This window comes from Plectropomus leopardus, chromosome 18 (assembly GCF_026936395.1).
Source record: "Plectropomus leopardus strain MGB_pleo_1.0 chromosome 18, ASM2693639v1, whole genome shotgun sequence".
Classification (NCBI taxonomy): Eukaryota; Metazoa; Chordata; class Actinopteri; order Perciformes; family Serranidae; genus Plectropomus; species Plectropomus leopardus.
This window is the reverse complement of record NC_142193.1, coordinates 25918046-25938320: the sequence shown is the minus strand read 5'-3', so window position 1 is coordinate 25938320 and position 20275 is coordinate 25918046. Positions and strand designations below refer to the sequence as shown.

The window sequence follows — 20275 nt, the reverse complement described above, 5'->3', positions numbered from 1 at the left end:
AGTGAAATATCCATTTAACGTCATCTGTTAAGAACAGGAATCAGTGTTTTTATGTTGCATATTAATGTTTAAAGCTGAGGTGAACAAACCTTGTTGGAGCCTTTATGCTTGGAGTTCCAGGTGTTTTGGTCGTGGGATCTGTTGTCCTGTTGGCTGTTGCTCCACATGCCGATCTCCACCTCCTCTTCCTGGTCCCAGCTATTGCCCATGGACGCCTCCTCACCACCCCATGTCTCCATGGGCTTGGGACCTGGAGCTACAAGGAAATTAGGAACACAGGAAGAAACTGAATACCAGCAAGCGCTTGTATATTTCTCATATGAGGTGTTTTTTTCCCTTCTTTTTAAAGTTGTTTTAATTTTGGTGGTTGAGGTGTTTTTCTATTTTTTTATAATTATAAGTTTCTGGATGTTTTCTTTTTTTCATGTTTTTAATAATTTTGAACAGGGTGGTGTTAGTATTTTTACTTAAGTAAAGGATCTGAATACTTCTTCCACCACTGGTTTTAACATAATCATACTCTTCAGGTGCCCTTTTTTTTCTGAAAATGTATTTTCATTTGTGCACCTACCAGACTTATGACTGCCCCATCCAGACCCAGACTCTCTGTTATCCCTGCTGGGTTCATCCCAGCCTGAGCTGGTGTCCATGGGCTTCCCCCAGGCAGATGTCCCGTTGTCCACTTTCACAGGTGGAGGAGCGGGAGGCTCCCATGTTGAGGACTCCTTCTTCTGGGGGTAAGGCTCACCCCAACCTGGAGGACAAGAGGGAGGTACGCATTAGAATAAGGATATACTTCCCTGGTGTTCACTTGAAACACTATTCTTGTTTTTTTGCATTCATTATCAAAAAAATGAAATATTGTCATTATTATTCAAAAAACCCAAACAAACCCCAAACAGAGATCAATATTTGGTTTGAATTTGCTCAGTCTGACATATATAAATCTTTATTTTTGACCATTAAGACACATTTTAGAGAGGCGCATTAAGTCACCATGTTAACCTGCCCTTAACTTGTAAACATACAACATTTACAGCTCACAGCAACTTAACACGATAGTCTCTGGCTTTATTTTGATATCTAACGTCGGCAAAAAGTGTTGTTACACATATCTGAGCTATAGTTAGCATGCATTCGCTTGGTGGGCTAACATGGCTTGTTTATAAATTACGCAAATATCTCTGTCGACCTGAACATCCCGCTGAAGTCGTTTAGACTCTCAAACTACATATGGGTAAAAAAGGAACAAATAGTTAAATATTTTTATGAAACAGCCAAATCTTATTCAACTGACATAATTCTGAGTTGGGTACAGCCCTAAAACACAAAGACGCATATAATCTTTCTTGGGACACTAGCCACATTTCCATATTTACAATGATGCTGCATGTTTTCATTGGTTTTCTTTGCTGGATTCAGAGAGCCCTGCTCATGTCCCTGTGGAACCCTGTGTCAACTTGCTTATGTAAGTGTTGTTTACTTTAACTCCTGTGGGTGTGCAAATGTGTGCATGGGCACCCTATGCACTTCCAAATGTGAGATTGCATGTGTTCAAGTATGAGTTCAAAAGGCTCCCGTTACAGCTGACCACCCAGACGTGCTACTTTCTCCTTCCACAGGAGGCGTTTGGGGACATGCCAGGGATACCTCCCCGTAAAAATAGGACAGATCATGGGGTGGCCTCAGGCTCCAGTGTCCCTCATGTGACTGGGCATGCTTGCACACAAGTACTTGCACATAACAACATCAAAAAACATGCACACACAGCCAAAAAGCTAATCTTCACATTACTGGATGTTAAAATAAGGCAGATGTGCACATTCACTACACACACACACACACACACACCAATCGACAAGCTGTAACCCCAGCCTGCATGTATTGTTCTGTTTATGTAGGTGCATCAGTTGGTCTAATAAAAGCTAGATGTGAAACACAATAAGAGTGAGCATGTGTATGAATGTGTTTGACAAGATTTTAGGGATGCACGAGGGATGTCACTACTGGTTTGGAAAAATTGGTATTGGGTGCGATCAATGCATTTTTTTAATTGTTCAGGATCAGTTATTTTGAGCACATAAAATAAAGAAAAACCTAAGGAACAGTTTGGGTGTTTATATTTTTTCTTATATTGCATTGCAGAGCTATTAAATTGTCAAAACATATACACTGGGTTGATTTTAAAAACTTAAAAGTACTCAAAGTGTGCATTGTGCAGCTGTATTATCCAGGTAAATACAAGTGTTGGATCGGGACTTCCACAGATACTCAATATCAAATGACTCAGATCAGGACCAGGGACAAAAAAAACTTGTTTGGGACATCCCTAACATCCAAATTTAGATGCTACTGAAAATAAATAAATAAATTAATAAATAAATAAAATTTCCACAACAGAATCAATATATGAGGCCAATTTTATTTATTTTAACACTGTTTAAATGTGTTTATTTACACATCTAAGAACATACAATATCTATTGAACTGACCTTTTTCTTTCATATCATTTTCTCTCAAATCACTGTGTTGCTGTTTTTTTATTGATTTTTGCACGTCAGTGTTCACAAATAAAACCAAATCTAACTAAAATGAATCAAAACCTACAACCTGATCATTCTTCTCATTACAGTAGCTGCCTAGTCTGCCGCACCCTTCCCAGCCATCCACTTTGCTGCTCCAGTTAGCTCGCTAGACAGCAACCCTGAATAACCCCAACAACCCCTCCCTCTTCTCCCCTCCTCAGCCCACTTATACAGAATAGCTGCCTTACTCGTTTTGGTTTCCCCAATCTTACACTGGAACCAGTCCTATTACTAAGTCACCAGACCTCCTCCTCTACCACTCATGTCCTTGCTCGCTCTCTGTCTCTCAAAACCCAACAAAAGCCAGTGTTTCTACAGCGAGCAGAATTGGCGGGTGAGAGAGAAAGGGAGCAGGAAAAAAAGGCGAATGAGAGAAGAGAAAAATCGATGCTCTTAGCATTCCAAAGGGATGACTCAACCGGCTTTACAAAAAGCCCTCAACATAGACAACACCGTAGGGAGATGGGGGAGAATGGCTGTACGTGTTTGTTTTCTCTCCATGCTTCTGTGCAAATTGTGTATGCTTTTGAATACATTTGTGAATGTGCGTGCATCCACACTTTTTGTGTTTGCACTGTCTAAATCCTTTTAAGACCTTATTTCAGCTATCTCAAAGAGAGAGAGAGTGTGGGTGGGACTTGCACCTTTTTACCCATTCAAGGCTTACAGACTGCACCAGGAGGCTTGCACTTACACGCTCAAACCATTTTAGATACTGGCTCATTTCCTAGCTTTTTTTTTTTTTTACAAACCTCAATATCAAACTAAACATAAAAAACAAAAACATTAATCGGCATGCTAATCCACCTCCAGTCAGAACATAAAAACTGTGCACTAGAGAATCTGCAGAACTGAGAAATCGATTGACACACTGTCATCAAAGACTGTGACGATGAAAGTCTCCCTGCAGGCAAAAACCAATAATGGCAAGATCTCTGATAACCTTGCCGACCACATCTATCTAGACCAACACTATAAAGGGAGCAAGAGTGACTCTGCAATGTTAAAATTGTCATCTATTTTTCACATGAATGCACGAGTTAGAGGTGTGTGGGCATGTGCACATTTTTGTGTGTTCCCGTTTATCTGTGTTTTCATTCATAGTCGCAGCTGTGTGAAAGACTGTTGAAACAGGGGTGTTAATGACCTTCTTAAGATGGCCATGAGAGACTGTGGTTTGCATATATCAATCAAACAGAAAAAACATAACAGCTAGAACGTTCATTCTTTATACAGCAGAAAGCTAAGAATTCTTTCTTTCATGTCATTGTGTTGTACGTTCGTGATGGCACCATTATGTTAGGTTACATGTGGTGCAAAATGTGTAAAAATAAGTGGTGGGGCCAGAGGGATGAATAACACAACTGAAACACCTTTGCACTCTGCTCATGAAATGGGCTTATCTCAAGCACTAAATAAGACATATTTCAAATAACTTATGGAGTTTTTTTTCTTTCATTTTTCTATCTTTAAAAATCTTTAGGATCAATGTTTTGTGAATTTACTTTGGGAAATTAGTTGAAGAAATTAGTTTTTAAACTTATGACACAATTTCAACAATAATCAATTATTATGTATTATTGTCTTATACAGCCTTTTAGCACAGGTTGTACACATTTTAGAAATACTAAGTATTTGAAGATACTGAAATTACATCACAATAACCAAAAATATCAGTGTAGGCACTGGCAAAATATTTCTATTGCTAAGTTCAAAGGGATAAGTTTAGTTTATTCATTTCTTAGTTAGTTTATGAATAGCAAGGATTTCTTTTTGTATTTCTGTTGAATTAATATGGATAAATGATAATTAACAGCCAATTAATTTGGCTTCTAATGGCCCTTGCCTGCTCAAACATACAGGTGTGTACGTGTCTAAATTAGGTTTGCATAATTTCAAACTTACCGGAACTGCAGCTTTTGTCCTGTGCAAGAGGCTGCATGGGCTGAGGAGGATGCATGGAGCCGCGTGCTGGGTGGGACTGGTGCTGAGTGGGGGCCTCCTGGTCAGATTGGCCAGTCCTGTTCCACATGTTGACAGATCCGCCGCTGTATTTACCTAGGAAGAAAGTTTAATTGCGTGTTGAGTCATCAGCTGGAAATGAAAAGCCTGAACTTTCATAGTTCTTTTTGAAGAAATTCACAGTGGGCTCAGTGTTTACCGGGGTCTCCCCAGGCTCCTGTCCCATCATCGATCTCCATCCTTCGACGAATGGACTCTGGAGAAGGTTCTTCCCACCCGGTTGCCACTTCCTCCTTGGGACCTACTGTGGGCATGGGTCCTCCCAGCCAGCCTGATGAAAGAACACAAGAATAAGTGTGAGTCATCAGCTGTATGTATCCCCACTTTCTTTTCCTGCTATACAATGGCACACCAGTATTAACCTATTATTCCGAATATGACAATATTCTGAATTTGATGTGGGTCATATAAACAGCATATTTTGTCTAAATATTTTGAATTTGGCCCTTTTATGGATTTTGCATTTTTTGATTAAGACTTGGGATGAACCAGTAATTTTTAGATTGTAGGAGCATTATTTGGGCATGTGCACAACCAATTTGGAACACGAGTCTCGACCGGGGTTTTTACTACAATTTGCGACACGTGGCCTCTCGTCTGTTTATGGGCAAAAGTTCGCACAGCTGTGGGGTACAGACACACGCAAAAGAAAATCCCACATTTCTGGTCAGAAGGAGAACAACTCCAGCTTCGAAACTTTATGAAAGAATTGGATATTTGGATATGCGCAAATTTCACAATGCCAACCTTTTCAAGAAGGCTGAAGGAAGGAAAAAAGGAGTCAAACAAGTCCGCCACTGGAAAGAAACTGTGAAAAAAAATCCTAATTTGATGCAAAAAGGCAGAATTACAAGCCCCAGCTGTTCTACTTCTTCATATTTTGATATATGTGACATATTAGGACACATTAAGTAGAATATGCATGGCTGCATGCCAACAGGAGCGTTAGTGGAATATACATTTTCATAAGACATGTAAACGGCTAGTAGGAATATTGTCTTTTTGGAATAAGGGCAAAAACCAGACTGTTTTTGTGCATGTAAATGTATTAAATGTACAGAGGCCTGCCACAAATAAGGGCTTGCTCATAAACAAATAGATTCTGAAAGAATTAATAATCCAAATTACCTGTGGGCTTGTTTTGGGCTTGATTGCCTCTGGACATGTTGGATTCAGGACCTTTTCCCCACTCATTGGAGGGCTTGGGATTCGGCTCTCCCCAGTTCTGGTTGTTCTTCATTGGCTCACCCCAGCCTTGGGCGTTGGGTTTTTGAACTGAGTCGCCCCAGTTGGAGCCTGGGTTTGGAGTGCTCTGGTCTGGAGTATTTGATCCTCCGCTCCCGACCCAGGTGTTGCTGCTGCTGGTGTTGGTTCGGCTTGGCTCGCTCCAACATCCAGAGCCTGAGCGGTCACTGTCGCTGTCCCAGCCCACTGAGCTGGCGCCTTTTTGGGGCTCCCCCCAGTGGTTGCTGCTCCCTGCTCTGACACCATCTCCAGTACCCCATCCTTCACTTCCATTTCCGCTATTGGAACCCCAGCCTTGCTGTTTGGGTACATTAGTCCATGTATTGGACCTAAACAAAAACGATGAAGGTGATCAGTTAAACATAAAAGGACAGAAAAACTAGAATTACCACCTCGCTGTTGTATGCCTCCTCCAACAAAGTCGGAGTTTGTATGCATGTCTGTCCAAAATTACTGACATTACTTGCCAAGTTTCCTTTTTTTCCCCATGTTTTTGCAAAAAATCAACCCATTTTTTTGAGGCCTTAGATGGTCAAAAACCTTGTGAACGGATGCAGCATAAGAAAACTGATGTTGATCAGGTTTTTAAAGGGTTAAGTCCACATGGACGTTCATGCCAAATTTGAAGAGAACGCCTCAAGGCGTTCACACATATTGCATTCAGGAGAAAAGGACGGACGGACAAAATGGCTCCAGCCACAGCTGTCAGCGGTGAAGAGGCATAAAAATTGGTTACACTTACTGCAAACAATATTTCTTATTGGTATAATTAGTACTTCTAAAATGCTAAAACATAAATTACCTGTCATCTTTATTGATATTATTGCTCCAGGTGTTACTGCTGTTGTTGCTCCCCTTGTAGCTGGATCCATCGTCCCAGCCACTCTGCCCACCTCCACCACTGGCTGGGACTTTGCTGTCCCACCCAGAGGCTGGCCGCTCTCCCCAGCCGGAGCTTCCTGTGCCTGGGCCTGAGCCGCCTGGCCCACCCCCCCAACCTGCAGGTACATGAAAGGGTTGGAAATGTGACTACAAAATTTAATGCCTTTTCCAGGTTTTCAATAACTGTGGGAACCCTGTACATTTCAAAGTTTTTGTTTAAATCATTGAAATACATTCACAGATTATTGCCCTACCTCCAGAGGTCTGGGAGGGAGCTGCCGGTGTTGTTCCCCATCCGGAGCCTCCGCAGCTCTGCTTTCTCTCGTCTCCTCTGGGAGCTTGGTGCTTGCTAGCAGGAGAATTGACATCCCAGGAGGTATTCTGCCGTATGGGCGTCTGTCCCCATCCAGTGTTGGACAGAACTCTTGGGTCCACATCAGTCCGGCACAAAGCTAAGGGTACAGGGTGTGTAACTTTTCTGCGATTTCCCCCTTTTGACTGGCCGTCTCTGTCTGAGCTGGATCGGCCTCCGGAGCTCTCTCCACTTCCCTCACTTCCTCCAGAGCGACCCCAGCCTCCAGTGACGCTCCCCAAGCCATGGCTTCCTCCTCCTCCCCCTCCGCCTCCCATACCCATGGCGTCATCCTCCAGGCTCTTCCAGCCATTGTTGGCAGAGCTTCCTTTATGACTTCCAGCATCTGAGTGGTTGTTACCAGGAGCTGTTGATCCCCATTCTCCATTTGACATCTTGTTGGACGTGGAAGAGGATGACGAGGACGAGGAAGAAGACGACGCGCTGCTCCCCCAGGGGCGAGGTATCCCTGCTGGAGGACCCATCGTAGTTTGGTTCCCGTTTCCTGGTGTTTGGCCTGCAGAGCCTGGGAGTTGATTTGAGCCGATACCCCAGGACAAGTTGCTCTGAGGCTGGTTTGGGTTATTGGCGGGCCCCTGGTCCCAGCGTGGGGCCCCAGTGTTATTGTGGTTATTATTACTCTTGAAAGCAGCAGTAGAGGAGATTTGGGGGTTCCCAGCCTGCATTAAGGCAGGGTTTTGGGGGTTCACAGTGTCTGCATTTGGGGGGCCCTTATCTCCAGGGTAGGTAGTTGCGCCCCAAGGCGTACCGAAGGCCCCAGGACCCCCCAGCTCTCCTTGTGGGTGCTGAGGGGCTGTTGAGGGGTTTCCATTGGCCAGCGGACCCCCGTTTCCTCCTCCAATAGAGCCCCAGGAACAATCCCCGCTGAGTTGGGGTGAGGCGGTAGAGTTTGGTGGACTAGAGGTCATTGTGGCGTTAGTAGTAGTAGTAGTAGTATTCATCATAATAGTGTTATTTGGTCCATTGGGTTCAGTGTTAAGGTTGGTAGGCTGTAGGCCACCATTTCCACTGTTGCTGCTTCCTAACACCTTGCTGCTTGCTGTACCATTATTTACCTCAGTGTCTTCCATCATACTGCTGTTGTTTGGAGCTGCCATGCCACCCCAGCCCAGCATGGGGCCCTGTTGGGGAGCTATACCCAGTTTGGAACTCATCCCCGCAGCCTGTGGAGGCCGTTGGCCCTGGGACACTGGGCTTGGGGTTGAATTCTGCGGCCAGGCACCGTGGTTGGCATTTGGGTTTAAAGTGTTTGGGTTTAACCCTCCGTTGATGCAGGGGGTGCTTCCGCCGGTGGTGATCATGTTGCTGCCCCACACACCACTGTTACTGACGGGCTTGTTGCTGTGGTTACCCATGTTATTGCTGCCAATACTGCTGGACCCAGCCACGGAGTAGTGGGAGGACCCAGTGATGTTATTATTTCCATTATTTGCACCGCTGATGGTTCCCATCCCTCCGCCGATCACCTGACGACTGTTGCCGTTGCTGTCTCCGTTCACCGAAACGCCGACCATCATGGCAGAAGTCACCATAGAGGAGGAGGGAGAAGAAGCCGTAGAAGACACAGAGGAAGGAGCATTTGCTGACATCATCATCACTGTTGTCACAGCTGCGAGGTTTTTCTCTGAGCCGATCGAGGAGCTAGAGTCTGCGTCCATGCATTCTGATGCCAACTCGGGGTCTGATCCTGACCCGCAGCCAGAGGAGGAAGAAGACGAGGAGCAAGAGAATGAAGAAGAGGAGGGAGGCCAGACGGAAGAGTTAGTTGAGGAAGGGTTGTTGGGTTTTTCAGTGCTTCCGTCCACTAGGACTTTGCCCCAGTTGCTGTTGCTGTCACTGCTGCAGGGAGAGCCAGAGGACCAGGGGGAAGGCTCATACTGCAAGTCCAAGCCAGGATGCTCCAGACCTGGAGAGAGGAACATAGACATGACAGGGGAAACTGTTAGATTAGAGATCTATAAAAGAAATCTCAAATTTTAGAAAAACTGCAAAAACTAGATGGTTGGGGGAATTATATATACTTTAAGATGTTAACCCGTTAAACACTCTGAACAGATTGGCTTTCAAATTTCCTATGGAAAACAAAACAATTGTCTAATATTCTTACTGAAATGCCAAATTCGGTTCAACTAACATAAAGTCTGAGCTGGGTACAGCCCTAGACGTAAATTTCTGAATGTTAAATTCAAGTACTTCAAGCACCTCAAGCAACTTATATAAGGGTTTAATTTCCCCTTATTCATAGTCACTTTGAGATTTTTCTATTCCCTTCAACCTTCAGCTACCCAACTGTTCTGGACGTGATCAGTGCCAGGCCCGAGTCTGGACACAGCTGCCACCATTTTGTCACCACAGCAGGACCCAAAAGCATGCCAAAGCTATAAACTAGGATTCAGGGAGGCAGAGGACGACCATCAGCAGGAGAGATGGAGGGCAGAGGGGAGATGGCAATTGCGTGTGGAAAGAGGGAGGATGGAGGAAAAGAAGGGAGGCAGTCATTGCAGCTGAAAAGATTCAGACTTAAACCTTGATAGTTTTCTGAATACATTACGACTTTCTGAGATCATCTACATTCAGATCTGACATGTTTCTAAAATTAGACTCCAGTGATCACTTGTGATCTGATTCTGCTTTCAGGGCTGTTATGCACACACTCATTCAGTCGCAAAGGCAAGTGGCTGAATTTTCTGTGCAACAGCAACACTCTGTGCATCACCTCACATATCAGCATTTGCCAAGTCCTACTCATACAGCATTCTTGCAGTGGAAACCTAATTCATTTGCGTTGGTAATGAATTACAGTATTTCTGATACCAACTCTCAATGAAAATGTTTAAATGTGAAAGCACTGTAGTACAATTCAACTGAGAAATAATTTCATAAAGTCTTGACAACAAGGTTAGCCAATGTTACCAAAAGCTTATCCAAATAGACAGACATGGCAGCTTTTTGTCAGGAAGTTGGTGATTTGAGAAATCACAATTAGGGATGTCCCAGTCATGTTTTTTTTGCCCCCCCAATTTGATTTGAGTCATTTAATATTGAGGATTTGCTGATACCGAGTACCGATCCGATACTGTTTAGCTAACAGAGGGCAGAGACAGACAGCTGAGAGCAGAAGAATTGACAAAGGTTGCGCTCTGTGTAGCTGCACACTGAATTTAAACACCTGTGTGACAACTGACATAAAACAACGGATTGGATCGGGCGTTATAAGCTAAATATTCCCGAGCCCCATCAGTCAAGAAATGCCTTAATTGGCCCCATAAATGACATCCATAATCACAAGTAATGAATAGATTTTCAAGCAATGTATGAGAGGAGAGCTTCTAAAAATTCTAGCAAGGACTTGCGGTTTGTTCTGGCTTATAAACACAACAAAAGCAGCAAACCTGTAGCAGCAGAAGGGAAAAATATAGTGTGCAGGAGCTATTTGCTTTTGGTTTGTGAGCAAAGCTTACTTTATCTGTCTTATGACGATACAGAGGGCAGCATGCCCAAAGCATTGGCTCTGAGGCAGCTGTGCACCGTTTTATTATTTGCCTGCTTTTATTTGACAATTCACACTTAGTCTTCATATTCTTTCAATCACAACACCTACTGCTTATGTCTTCTCTTTTTACTATTTCACCCATCCATCTCTGGATCTTTCTCTCACTTTCTTTCACAGAAACTGGTTGCCAGATCTCTTTGGCGCTTATCGTGTTTGCTTGCCAAGTCTTTTCTTGCACCCTTTCCACAACCACTTTCTCACTCATTCATCTCCCTCTCTGTCTGTCTGATGCCATTAATCAAAATAATAAAATGCATCATCTGTCAAGGTCAGGTCAGACTGGGTGTACCTAGTCTGTCAATCACAAAGCAGAGAGTCAAAGTGAGATATTGGGAGAAAGAATGAAACGCAAGAAGAACGGGGAAGGAAGAAGGCAATGTGTAGTCACCTGTTTGATTAGGGGAGTGGCTGACGGAATCCCGAATGGGAGCCATGCCTGGAAACAGAGAGAGGAAAGACTGTCAAACAGACTCAGAGGGAGTTAGAGATAGAGCCAGAAAACAAACACAGAGGGGAGATGTTAGAAAAAGTTGGGACAGATAGCACATTTAATGAGAATCAAGCAAACAGCAAAAAAAGTGTTAAATCAGAGGTGGGTTCAAAGTAAGAAGGGCTTGCAAGTAGGAAAGTATTAGTGAACAGACCCTGCTAGTTGCTGAACCTAAGTTATGAGTCATTTCCACTGCATTGTTCAGTTCAACTCGACCAAGTTATGCTACCAGGTGCTTTTCTAATTTTGTTTTTGTCTGTAGATAGTGCTCTGTCGACGTAGGTGGGACTCGTATGCCCCTTTTCCATCAAAGATGGAGTGTATATGCAGGTTTTTATGTGGAAAACCCCCTCAAAATAAGCCGAACTCCTTTGCCATTAGCAATAAACCAGAGCTGCTCTACAGTAGATGAGTATGTCTTTGTTTTGTTTTTCTAGTGCATCATGTTTACCGTCACTGATGAGACAGAAAACAGGTTAGTTGACTGTAAAAAGCGGCAGGGACTGCTTGGGCAGGAACGGACAATATTCTGTAATGGCACGTCATTGCATTGTGCTAGCAAAAGGACGAAAATTAGTGCTTACACTCAAGTGTTGTATTTCCGCAACTGTCGATTGAAGCTGATGGGAGCCGGGGTCAATAAATATCTGTGACTATTGCAGTCATTTGTCTACCTTTCCTAATAAATATAAAAAGGTTGTATCCAAAACTTTTGCCAACAGAAAACCCAAAAAAGAGTGATAGCAAACAAGTCTAGCCGAGCCGGTACCATGCAGCGGAAATGAGGCTTTAGTAGCTACTATTGATTATACATATAACAATATTAAGGAATCAAATATCCGAATTTAAGTAACTCAGCAAATAAGTTGTTACATGTGATTTGTCTGAGCTGAATTGGGTTTTTTCCTAAATTTAAAATCTGTTCTGTTTAAGCACAACCTGCTTCAGTGTATGACTGCACACTAAGAAATCATCATGTTCCAGTTATTTTGTTTAACATTGTAGTTGTGATATAAATTCAGAGAAAAATAACATATTTGTACATAAAACACCTAAGGAAACTAGTTTTTTTAAGTCAATGTTGCACAAAAGAAGCATGTGAAGGATGTCATTTAGAGCACCACTCTGAATTTCTTGCAGTTTCATGCAAAGTGGAAATCTGTTTCTTTTTCAACTATTTAGCATAGAAGTGCAAGTAGAAACCCATCAGAAGCTATCAGCAAGAAAAAAGCGTGATTGTACAATTGTTTATTTGTTTATCCTAGAGTGTGACAGAGTGCTTGTGTAGGCTAGTGTGTCTGTATGTGTGTTTCAGGATACAGACAGATCTAATTTAGTTTTTTTTTTTTCTACGTATTTTACCTGTGAGTGTGGCTTGTGGCTGCGGCTCCTGGCTGGGCAGGAGGGCGTCCCCGGGTTGAGTGGAGAACAGGTGACCTCTGGTTCCCAGGTCGACAACGGGGAGGTCAAAGGTCAGAGCTCAGAGGGCACAGCCTCAAGGATCTGAGGTGAAGAGGCAGGGCTTGTCAGAGCGGGCAGCAGGCTGATCAGGCCCCCTTGGCATTGCTGAGGACTGTATGTGTGTGTGTTCGTGTGTGTATGTGTGGGGAGGGGGAAGGGGGGGATGTGGTATAGATTTAGGACTCTGCCTTGACTTGGTATGCTCTGGCACTGCAGAGAGAGAAAAAACGAGAAAAGAACAATGATATGGTTAAAATACTGCATGTTTGTATCATCGATAATTAATAAATGATCATTTTAAACATCTCAATCACAAAATCCATCACCAGTAACAATTTCTTAAGTGTCAGTCCAAAGCAATCATGCACTCACTTATGACAGAGCAAAAATGGCAGTGTTTCTTCTTTAATGTTGGCCAAAGGGAAGCCCCACATGTCACAACAATATTTAATGGCAAAAACACCAAATATCCATTCCAATGGTTCCCCTTTATTTTACAGTGGCACGCCGCATCTGTAGTGGCGCATCGTCACGTAAGTCAATGAACGAGATAAGCGCCTGTGGTTAAAGTCAGCTGAACAGGTGACATGCAGATATCATGCTGACAGAGTCTGTGTTTGTGTTCTTTTTTTTTCTAAAATCCTTAGAAAACATCCTAAAAACCTGTCCAAAAAATGAGAAACGTGTTTCCTAAAATCCTGTGAACATGTATGGCTCTTCTGCAACTGGCCCCTGGCCTCCTTTCATTTAGCAAAAGTGGACCCTAAGCAAAGCAGGTCGAGTATCCCTGCAGTAGACACACAGAGTGACTGTGTTGAGCATTACTGAAAATGAGACAATTGGCTTGCCTCGATGTTGTCTTTTCTGTAAACAATCTCTACCAGCCCCACCCTAAACAGACTAAGCTGATCACTGTTCTTATGGTCTCCACGTGGCATCTTCTCAGCTTTGATCAACAGTTTCATTTTAGTGCAACTCCAGTGGTAGCTACAGCATAGCTATGGAGGCTACATGTGTTGGCTCTGCAGCCTAAGCTGCTAGTGGCAGCCACTTCTACTTTGCTGACAAATATTACAGATTACTGTGCAAATGTCTTAGGCCAACATATATTTGTGAACAAAGAATACAGAGACCAACAAACACCAAAAAAAGTCAGAACAAATTGTCTTTGCATTTCTTTGTCAGTATTTCGTGTGAATCACGACAACCATAGGAAAACTTTAGCTCAAACAATCAACATTAAGGACATGTCTTGAATGCAACCTGATGTGAATAAACCAGAAGTTTGGTATTATAAATCTCATACTGTCTGCCCAAAGAGTTCAAGACATGCTAAGCGGAAAAGGAGGTCACACTAAATACTTGCAACTTCAACCTGTTGATGTTGTTTTATTCTGAAATATTTGTATTTTTAATGTTGAACACAGACTTCCTGTATGTTGTGGTTATATTTTTGTAACAAGACTACTGGGAAATAAATATTTATGACTGTTAGAACCTTAAAAAATAAAGTTTAATGTGGCCTGAGACTTTTACACAGTACTGTGCAATGGTAGCATTTTTGAACAAGGCAATGCAGCCTTGTCCTTTCCCACTTTTCTCCCTCAGACGGATACTAATTATTCCCATCTCTCTGGTACCCGAGTGTAAGACAAGTATATGAGTCAAGCTTGGTTAGTCAGAAAAGTTGCAAGAAAAAGGACTGAGGGAGACTGACCATCTCATACACCTTCTCTTCTTAAAGGAGGATGAATGTGAATGGGTTAGACTAGATTAGGGTTATACAACAGGTTTAAGGCTGGCAGCACTGCCCTAAGACGCCATGGCAAGCAAAACCTCTTATCCTAGAGCAGAGGAGAAAAAAGTGGTAAGCAGACATAGACAGAAAGAGACAGTGATGTATAAACAACAAGGAGGAAGCGAGAGATGAAGCCGCAAATCAGTGGAGAAGAGACGCACACATCCTTTAGTAAAAGTGGACCAGTGTGTTTGACAGCAAGAAGTGTGTGTGTGTGCTCATGTCTCCTGACCTTTTCCTAGTGCAGGTTAGCAAGAGTGTTAGCCCTCTCCGCCTGCTGCAGCAGCACACAGGTCTATTTATAAACCTCCAGTTCAAATAGCAACCACTCTGTTCACTAGCCAATATGATAACAGAACAAACAAGCCCATGTGTGGACAATGAGTGACTGTGCAGATGCAATAAAGCATGCATGTGTTAAAAGTCTGGAGCATGTGTTACACATTTTATTGAGTTTAATATTCAATGTAGTGTGGCAGGTTTATTGGAGTTGGAAAAACCTTATTGCTGCAAGGGAAATGATCTACACACTGCAGTTAACATAAGGGAAAAGATTTCTTTTAAACCAGTAACTAATGCTATGAAATCCAACACAGCGACCAGACACACTTAACTGAGGCCAAACTCCACCTTTGTTAACTCACAGCTAAACCTGGGCACACTGCCAGCATCTAAACATAAAGTCTGCCAAAAGCTGCTTAGCTGCCCTCTGGAACCAATCAAACACACATGACAATAATATCATAATCACTACAAAGTACTTTCCAAAGAAAGTGGCCCAAAAGTGTTTTTAAAGAAGAAGCATTATCCAAAAGACAACAAAAGAGCAGAAAGGTATATAGACCTGTTCCCTCTGGCAGCCACAGCACTAAAAAGGGCAAGCCCATTCCAGCAAACTGAGCTGTTTACTTCTGTGGATCTTGACTCAACCTTCCTACATGGAAAGACCTCTGTCAACCCCAAAGCATCCATTTCAAAGAAGCTATGCAGGGATAAAAACGCCGGTCCTTATAAGGGGGTGCAAATCAAAATAATGTAGAAAGATGTTTAACAAATCAAATGAAGCAGTGCTCATCATGCACTTAGCCAAAATAATGATTTTTTTTTCAAACCAGTATTGCAATCTAATATGAAAATTTAGAGCAAAAGAAATTTGCTGTGGTGTGTTGATGCATAGACAAGACACATAAATACAGTATAGAATAGTACAAATTACACAAAAATTGTATGCACTTCCATATACTTTGTTCTTTTACCTGTTTTAATTTCAAAAGTTCTTTAATTGGTATTCAACCCACTTTATGAGATCATCTCCTTTGTTAGCGTCTTATCTACTTATACATATGGTAATTTTTTTACTTTATGACCTTAATCCTCTTATCCACATTTTACTTACTTTTTTGTGAAATTGGATTTTTGAAGTTGCACACTCACATGTCCTTGTACATAGTGCTATTTTATTATTTGTGCTTAAACATTCCTCATGTTGTTAATTTTAGTTCTGTCATAAGGGGGCAGGGGAGGGGCTACACAGGTTTCTGACATCTTATTTTATTCGGTAAACCTTTTTTTTTATCTGGGAAGCAATTTGTGTTTATGTTTGAAAATTAAAGAATAAAGAATACAATAAAGATTATGATTATTATTATTATAAAAAATGTTGTAAAATTTTAAACAATTGTAATGTTTGGGTACTGCTTGCCGTAGCCGCGTTATAAAGATTTTTGCCTTTGAGGTGGGTAACAGTTATAAAAATAGAACACAAATGAAATGTTTGACGTCACCCCTGTGTTTACTAGCTTTTTTTCTGGGAACATTCTTCCACTAACACTTGTTGACTTCTTGCTTATCCACTAAATTATTTTGTTTGTTCACTGCCTGGCGTTTCAGAGCATATTGCAACAAACAATGCAATGAGCATAAATGCCTCTGTGATTACTCGTAGCTTGCATGCCATCTACAGAGGCTCACGCCGTGGTGTCTTGCATTAGTAATCAAAGCTTTGAGTCCGTGTCAGTGAGAGATCCGGGCCTTGTTGATGAGGCCAGCTGCAGATGGAAAAAAAAAGTTTTTATATTTGTTGTCTACATAATATTCTGTATGTATTCACAAGAGCTGAAACAATTATTTTAACAGAAAAATGATCAACTATTTTAATAATCAACCAGTTGTTTCAGTCGGGTTTCAAGCAAAAAATACCTTCCATTTGCTAGTTCTGGCTTTTTAAAGTGAGAATTTGGGTCTTTTCTTTATATTTTGCTATATTAACTCAATACCATAACTTTTATATTAATTTTAGTGCAAAACAAGTAAGTTGATTAACTCACCATAGGGTTTATGATTATGCAACAGGCTTTTTACCCACTTTTTTCCCCAGACTATCTGGGTTTTTAATTAGAGGGCCATTTATTTGTTTTGCTAGCAATTACAAAACTACAAAGCCATCTTTCATGAATGTGAAAACGTTAACACCTAGTAAGTATAGGCATGTTCTTTGCCTCTGCTCGGTACATAGAGTACAGTTTGTTCCTCTTTCCCTGTGCTCCCATCTGAGAACAGCTTTCATGAGGGCCCCTGGAGTTGGCAGCAGCTCCACTGCTGCTATCATCTTACAGACAGAGAGGGTTTGGGGGGGGGCAAGGGGGAATACAGGGACAAGACACAAACACAGACAGTGCCGCCGAGGGAGAAAGAGAAATGTGAACAGAATAGGAAAAAACCCAAGATGTCAAGGTAAGGAGGGGAGACAGAAGACAGAGAGAGAAGTGGAATGTGAAAAAAGGAGGGACAACGTAGTAAAAGAGCCAAAGAGCCTGTCACTGAGGTTGATGTGAGAGGAATGCAGCTGCAGCTTCGAACATGTATAAAAAGCAGAGAGGTCAACTTCCTGAAGTCAGCAGCACATGAACCCAGTACAATGTGTACTCCCTTAAAAAGACAGAGCAAGAAGCAAAGAAATGAAGGAGGCAGAGTGGCCAAAATGCTGTAACCTACAACAGTGGAGGGAAGGATCAATAGAATTAACCAAGAAAGTGTTTTGACCTTGTTTTCTACCTTACATGTTACATAAACTAACCTGGAGTGTAGGAGGAACAGAGGTGGATCTAAACCAAGGTACATCTGAATAGACATGAAAGGCTGATGGCCAGTTGCACATTCACCAAAACAGAAAAGTAAAGGCATACTTTTGGGAACATTTGAAGCTATTTGAGAGTACTGAGTATTTAAGGAACTTTCTATATTGCTAAAAAGCAGGTGGGCTGATATAAATTCAAAAGGAAGTCCGGATCAGAGATGTAAAGATCCATCGATATTAACTGATGTATAAATGACCAACGATCGAATACAACTGGTGAAAAGGGAAATTTTGCACAATATGGAGCCCTTTTTTCAAGTATTTACGAGAGCTGGACTTTCATGATATTCCTGAATGATTGTGAATTTTAGGAACATTAAATTGTGATGTGACAGGTGGTTGTCCAACCGAAAACCATTATATTATGATTTAAAATGTTATGTTACTTATCATTAAACACATATTTACATATTTTTGTTATATTATTTCTTTGTTCTTTGTCTGGGTACTGATTTGATTTCTAGTATTTGTCTTATCTGAATCTTGTCTTAGTTTTGTATTGTTCCTATGTTGCTTAGGCATTACCCTTTTTGTTTATCTCTATTGGATTAACCAAATATTACTGTTTGACTGATCTATGTGAAAAAAAATCAACCAACAGATTGTGGGGAAAAAATGAGAGGAAAGTGAAAACATCGATCCATATTGTCATCTTTAAGATGGGTCTTTATTTTAAAACTCCCATGGCACATCTGTGTCACCGTCAAATGGCACCAGGCAGACAATTTCAAGCAGCCAAGAAATTAACGAAGAAGTTATTTCATTCCTGCAATATCAGCTGCTCTGTTTCAGCAATATTAGTCTCAAAAGAACATGCACACAGGCTGAAATACAACCGTGCTGTTCCACCAGCAGATAGTGACTTTAACAAACGGTGAGTAAAAAAAAGCACAGAGGCAGAGAAAAATGCCTTCGGGGCTACGTAATTAATGCAATTTTAAAGTGCTTTAGCTAATAATGGTAATGAGAATGAATCTTGAATCTTGACAGTTGTTCAGCAAAATGTTGTACTTTTGTTAAATGTTTTTGTTTTTTAGCCATGTTTTATGTTCATTAGTTGAGTCATTTTAAAGTAAATTTTAATGCACTTAAACGGTTACAATTATTTACAATTATCGGACACTGAATGTGTTCGGTTCAGGGGCAGCTTGATTTGCCTAATATGTATCTTTATTGATTTGTTGAATGTTTAAAAAATTAAAAATGTTTACAGAAGACATCAAACATTGACTTAAAAGTTAAGAACGGACAAACAGTGCTTTTTGCATTGCTCTGAGCTGTTTGACTTGACCATCTAAAAAACTCTAAATGCAGTGGTGAACAGTTTTTAGCTTAAGGCGCTTTTCACGTGTCCTGCTGTTGCTATGCAACTACAAAATCTATTTGAAGTGTGGGGCTTTGTTGCCAAAAGCTGACATATCCTTTAACATCATTTGCATGCCAGTAAAACACTTCAGGCCCTCAGCAACAAACCATAACATTGGAAATGAGAGAAATGGTTACACAAAGAGTAGGCGGTGTGTGAGGTTAAAAAGCACACAGGTAAAAAGGTCATGATATGGATTGGCTATACAGTTAGCACTGGTATAAAATTGATTTCCCTCGTCATATCACTTCAAGTGTAGCAAAGGCACTAATGCACTCACTTGTATTTTATGGTGAACAAATGCACACTGATAAAAAAAAAATCTGTTGGAGCATACATGGACATGTTTCCTCATCCTGCTCTGTTTGAAAATTTGTTCCAGCTCCAACACAAGCACGCTGTCAAACAATCCTCATTCTCACGGATGTGTTTAATTTGGAGGACTTGCATTGCCTCTTTGTGCTGTATACACTACTTCATATACAGTGCATTATTATAGATTATGTTTAAATTCAATTAATCTTTGCTGGGGAAACCTATCCCAAATGTATTCTCTGGGCTGAACTAAACAGTACATGGGCCCTTGTTAGGGAAGACCTTGTTGTTATGGCAACATTCCTAAACACTCCCAGTTTCTCTGGGCTTGTCCGAGCAAGATGACATCAGTACAAGAAGCACATGCCAGTGTCTCTCTCTCATATATGCAAAAACCCCTTCATTAATCAATAGCTAAGCTGAGGGGAAACTGAGGAGTGAAAGAAAAGTGTGTCTCTTTTCTGCTTCAGCTTCAATCAACGTGAATGACTGAAAAAACACGAGGAAGTGCTATTTAGAAGAGGTGTAATTTACTGGAGTGCAGGTGTTACTGTGCTGTACGTAACTGCATCCCTTTAATAACTACATGCAGTACACAAGATTGCATGTACAGTGAGTGTGTGCAGGAACAGATAAGCCCACTTGTCACATGGTCCGCTGGCATCACAGCCTCTTTGGGAGGGGTTTGGAGGGGCACCCACAACACACTTCAAACTCAAACCAAGGGAAAGTTACGCAGAGCTTTAGGTGTTGTGTATGACTCATTAGCTGGTTTGTATACTATTCAGTCATCCATTTGACTTTTCAACCTCCTGTCCAACCACACCCAAGTTGGTAGTCCGCTCTATAAATAGTTTAAAATAGTCAAATGAGCATTGGCCGGTCCCTTTCTAGTTGCTGGTTTGTACTGGTTTTATACTGCATCAATTATCTTATTGGGGAAAATGTTCATCACAAGGGGAAATCTTCAAAAATGTTTCATATCACATAAACAGTCCAAACACACTAATGTTTACTATGATTTAAGATGGTTAATATCACAAATCAGA

General features: G+C 41.5%; 1 protein-coding gene across 3 annotated transcripts in view; it reads right to left on the bottom strand.

The window, feature by feature from the left end:
* tnrc6a (trinucleotide repeat containing adaptor 6A) overlaps nucleotides 1-20275 on the bottom strand; it is a 53592-nt gene that overhangs the window by 18742 nt on the left and 14575 nt on the right. For 2 of the 3 annotated variants that reach the window (XM_088069492.1, XM_042504850.2), the window contains exons 4-12: nucleotides 12513-12821; nucleotides 11049-11096; nucleotides 6989-9013; nucleotides 6655-6850; nucleotides 5736-6181; nucleotides 4747-4878; nucleotides 4491-4643; nucleotides 572-754; nucleotides 90-256 (exon numbers count right to left, since the gene is read on the bottom strand). In XM_088069492.1, coding sequence (XP_087925618.1) covers nucleotides 90-256; nucleotides 572-754; nucleotides 4491-4643; nucleotides 4747-4878; nucleotides 5736-6181; nucleotides 6655-6850; nucleotides 6989-9013; nucleotides 11049-11094 — 3348 coding nt within the window. In that variant the 5' untranslated portion in view covers nucleotides 11095-11096; nucleotides 12513-12821. The remainder of the gene's footprint in view (nucleotides 1-89; nucleotides 257-571; nucleotides 755-4490; nucleotides 4644-4746; nucleotides 4879-5735; nucleotides 6182-6654; nucleotides 6851-6988; nucleotides 9014-11048; nucleotides 11097-12512; nucleotides 12822-20275) is intronic. The other variant, XM_088069493.1, reaches the window with a different exon arrangement.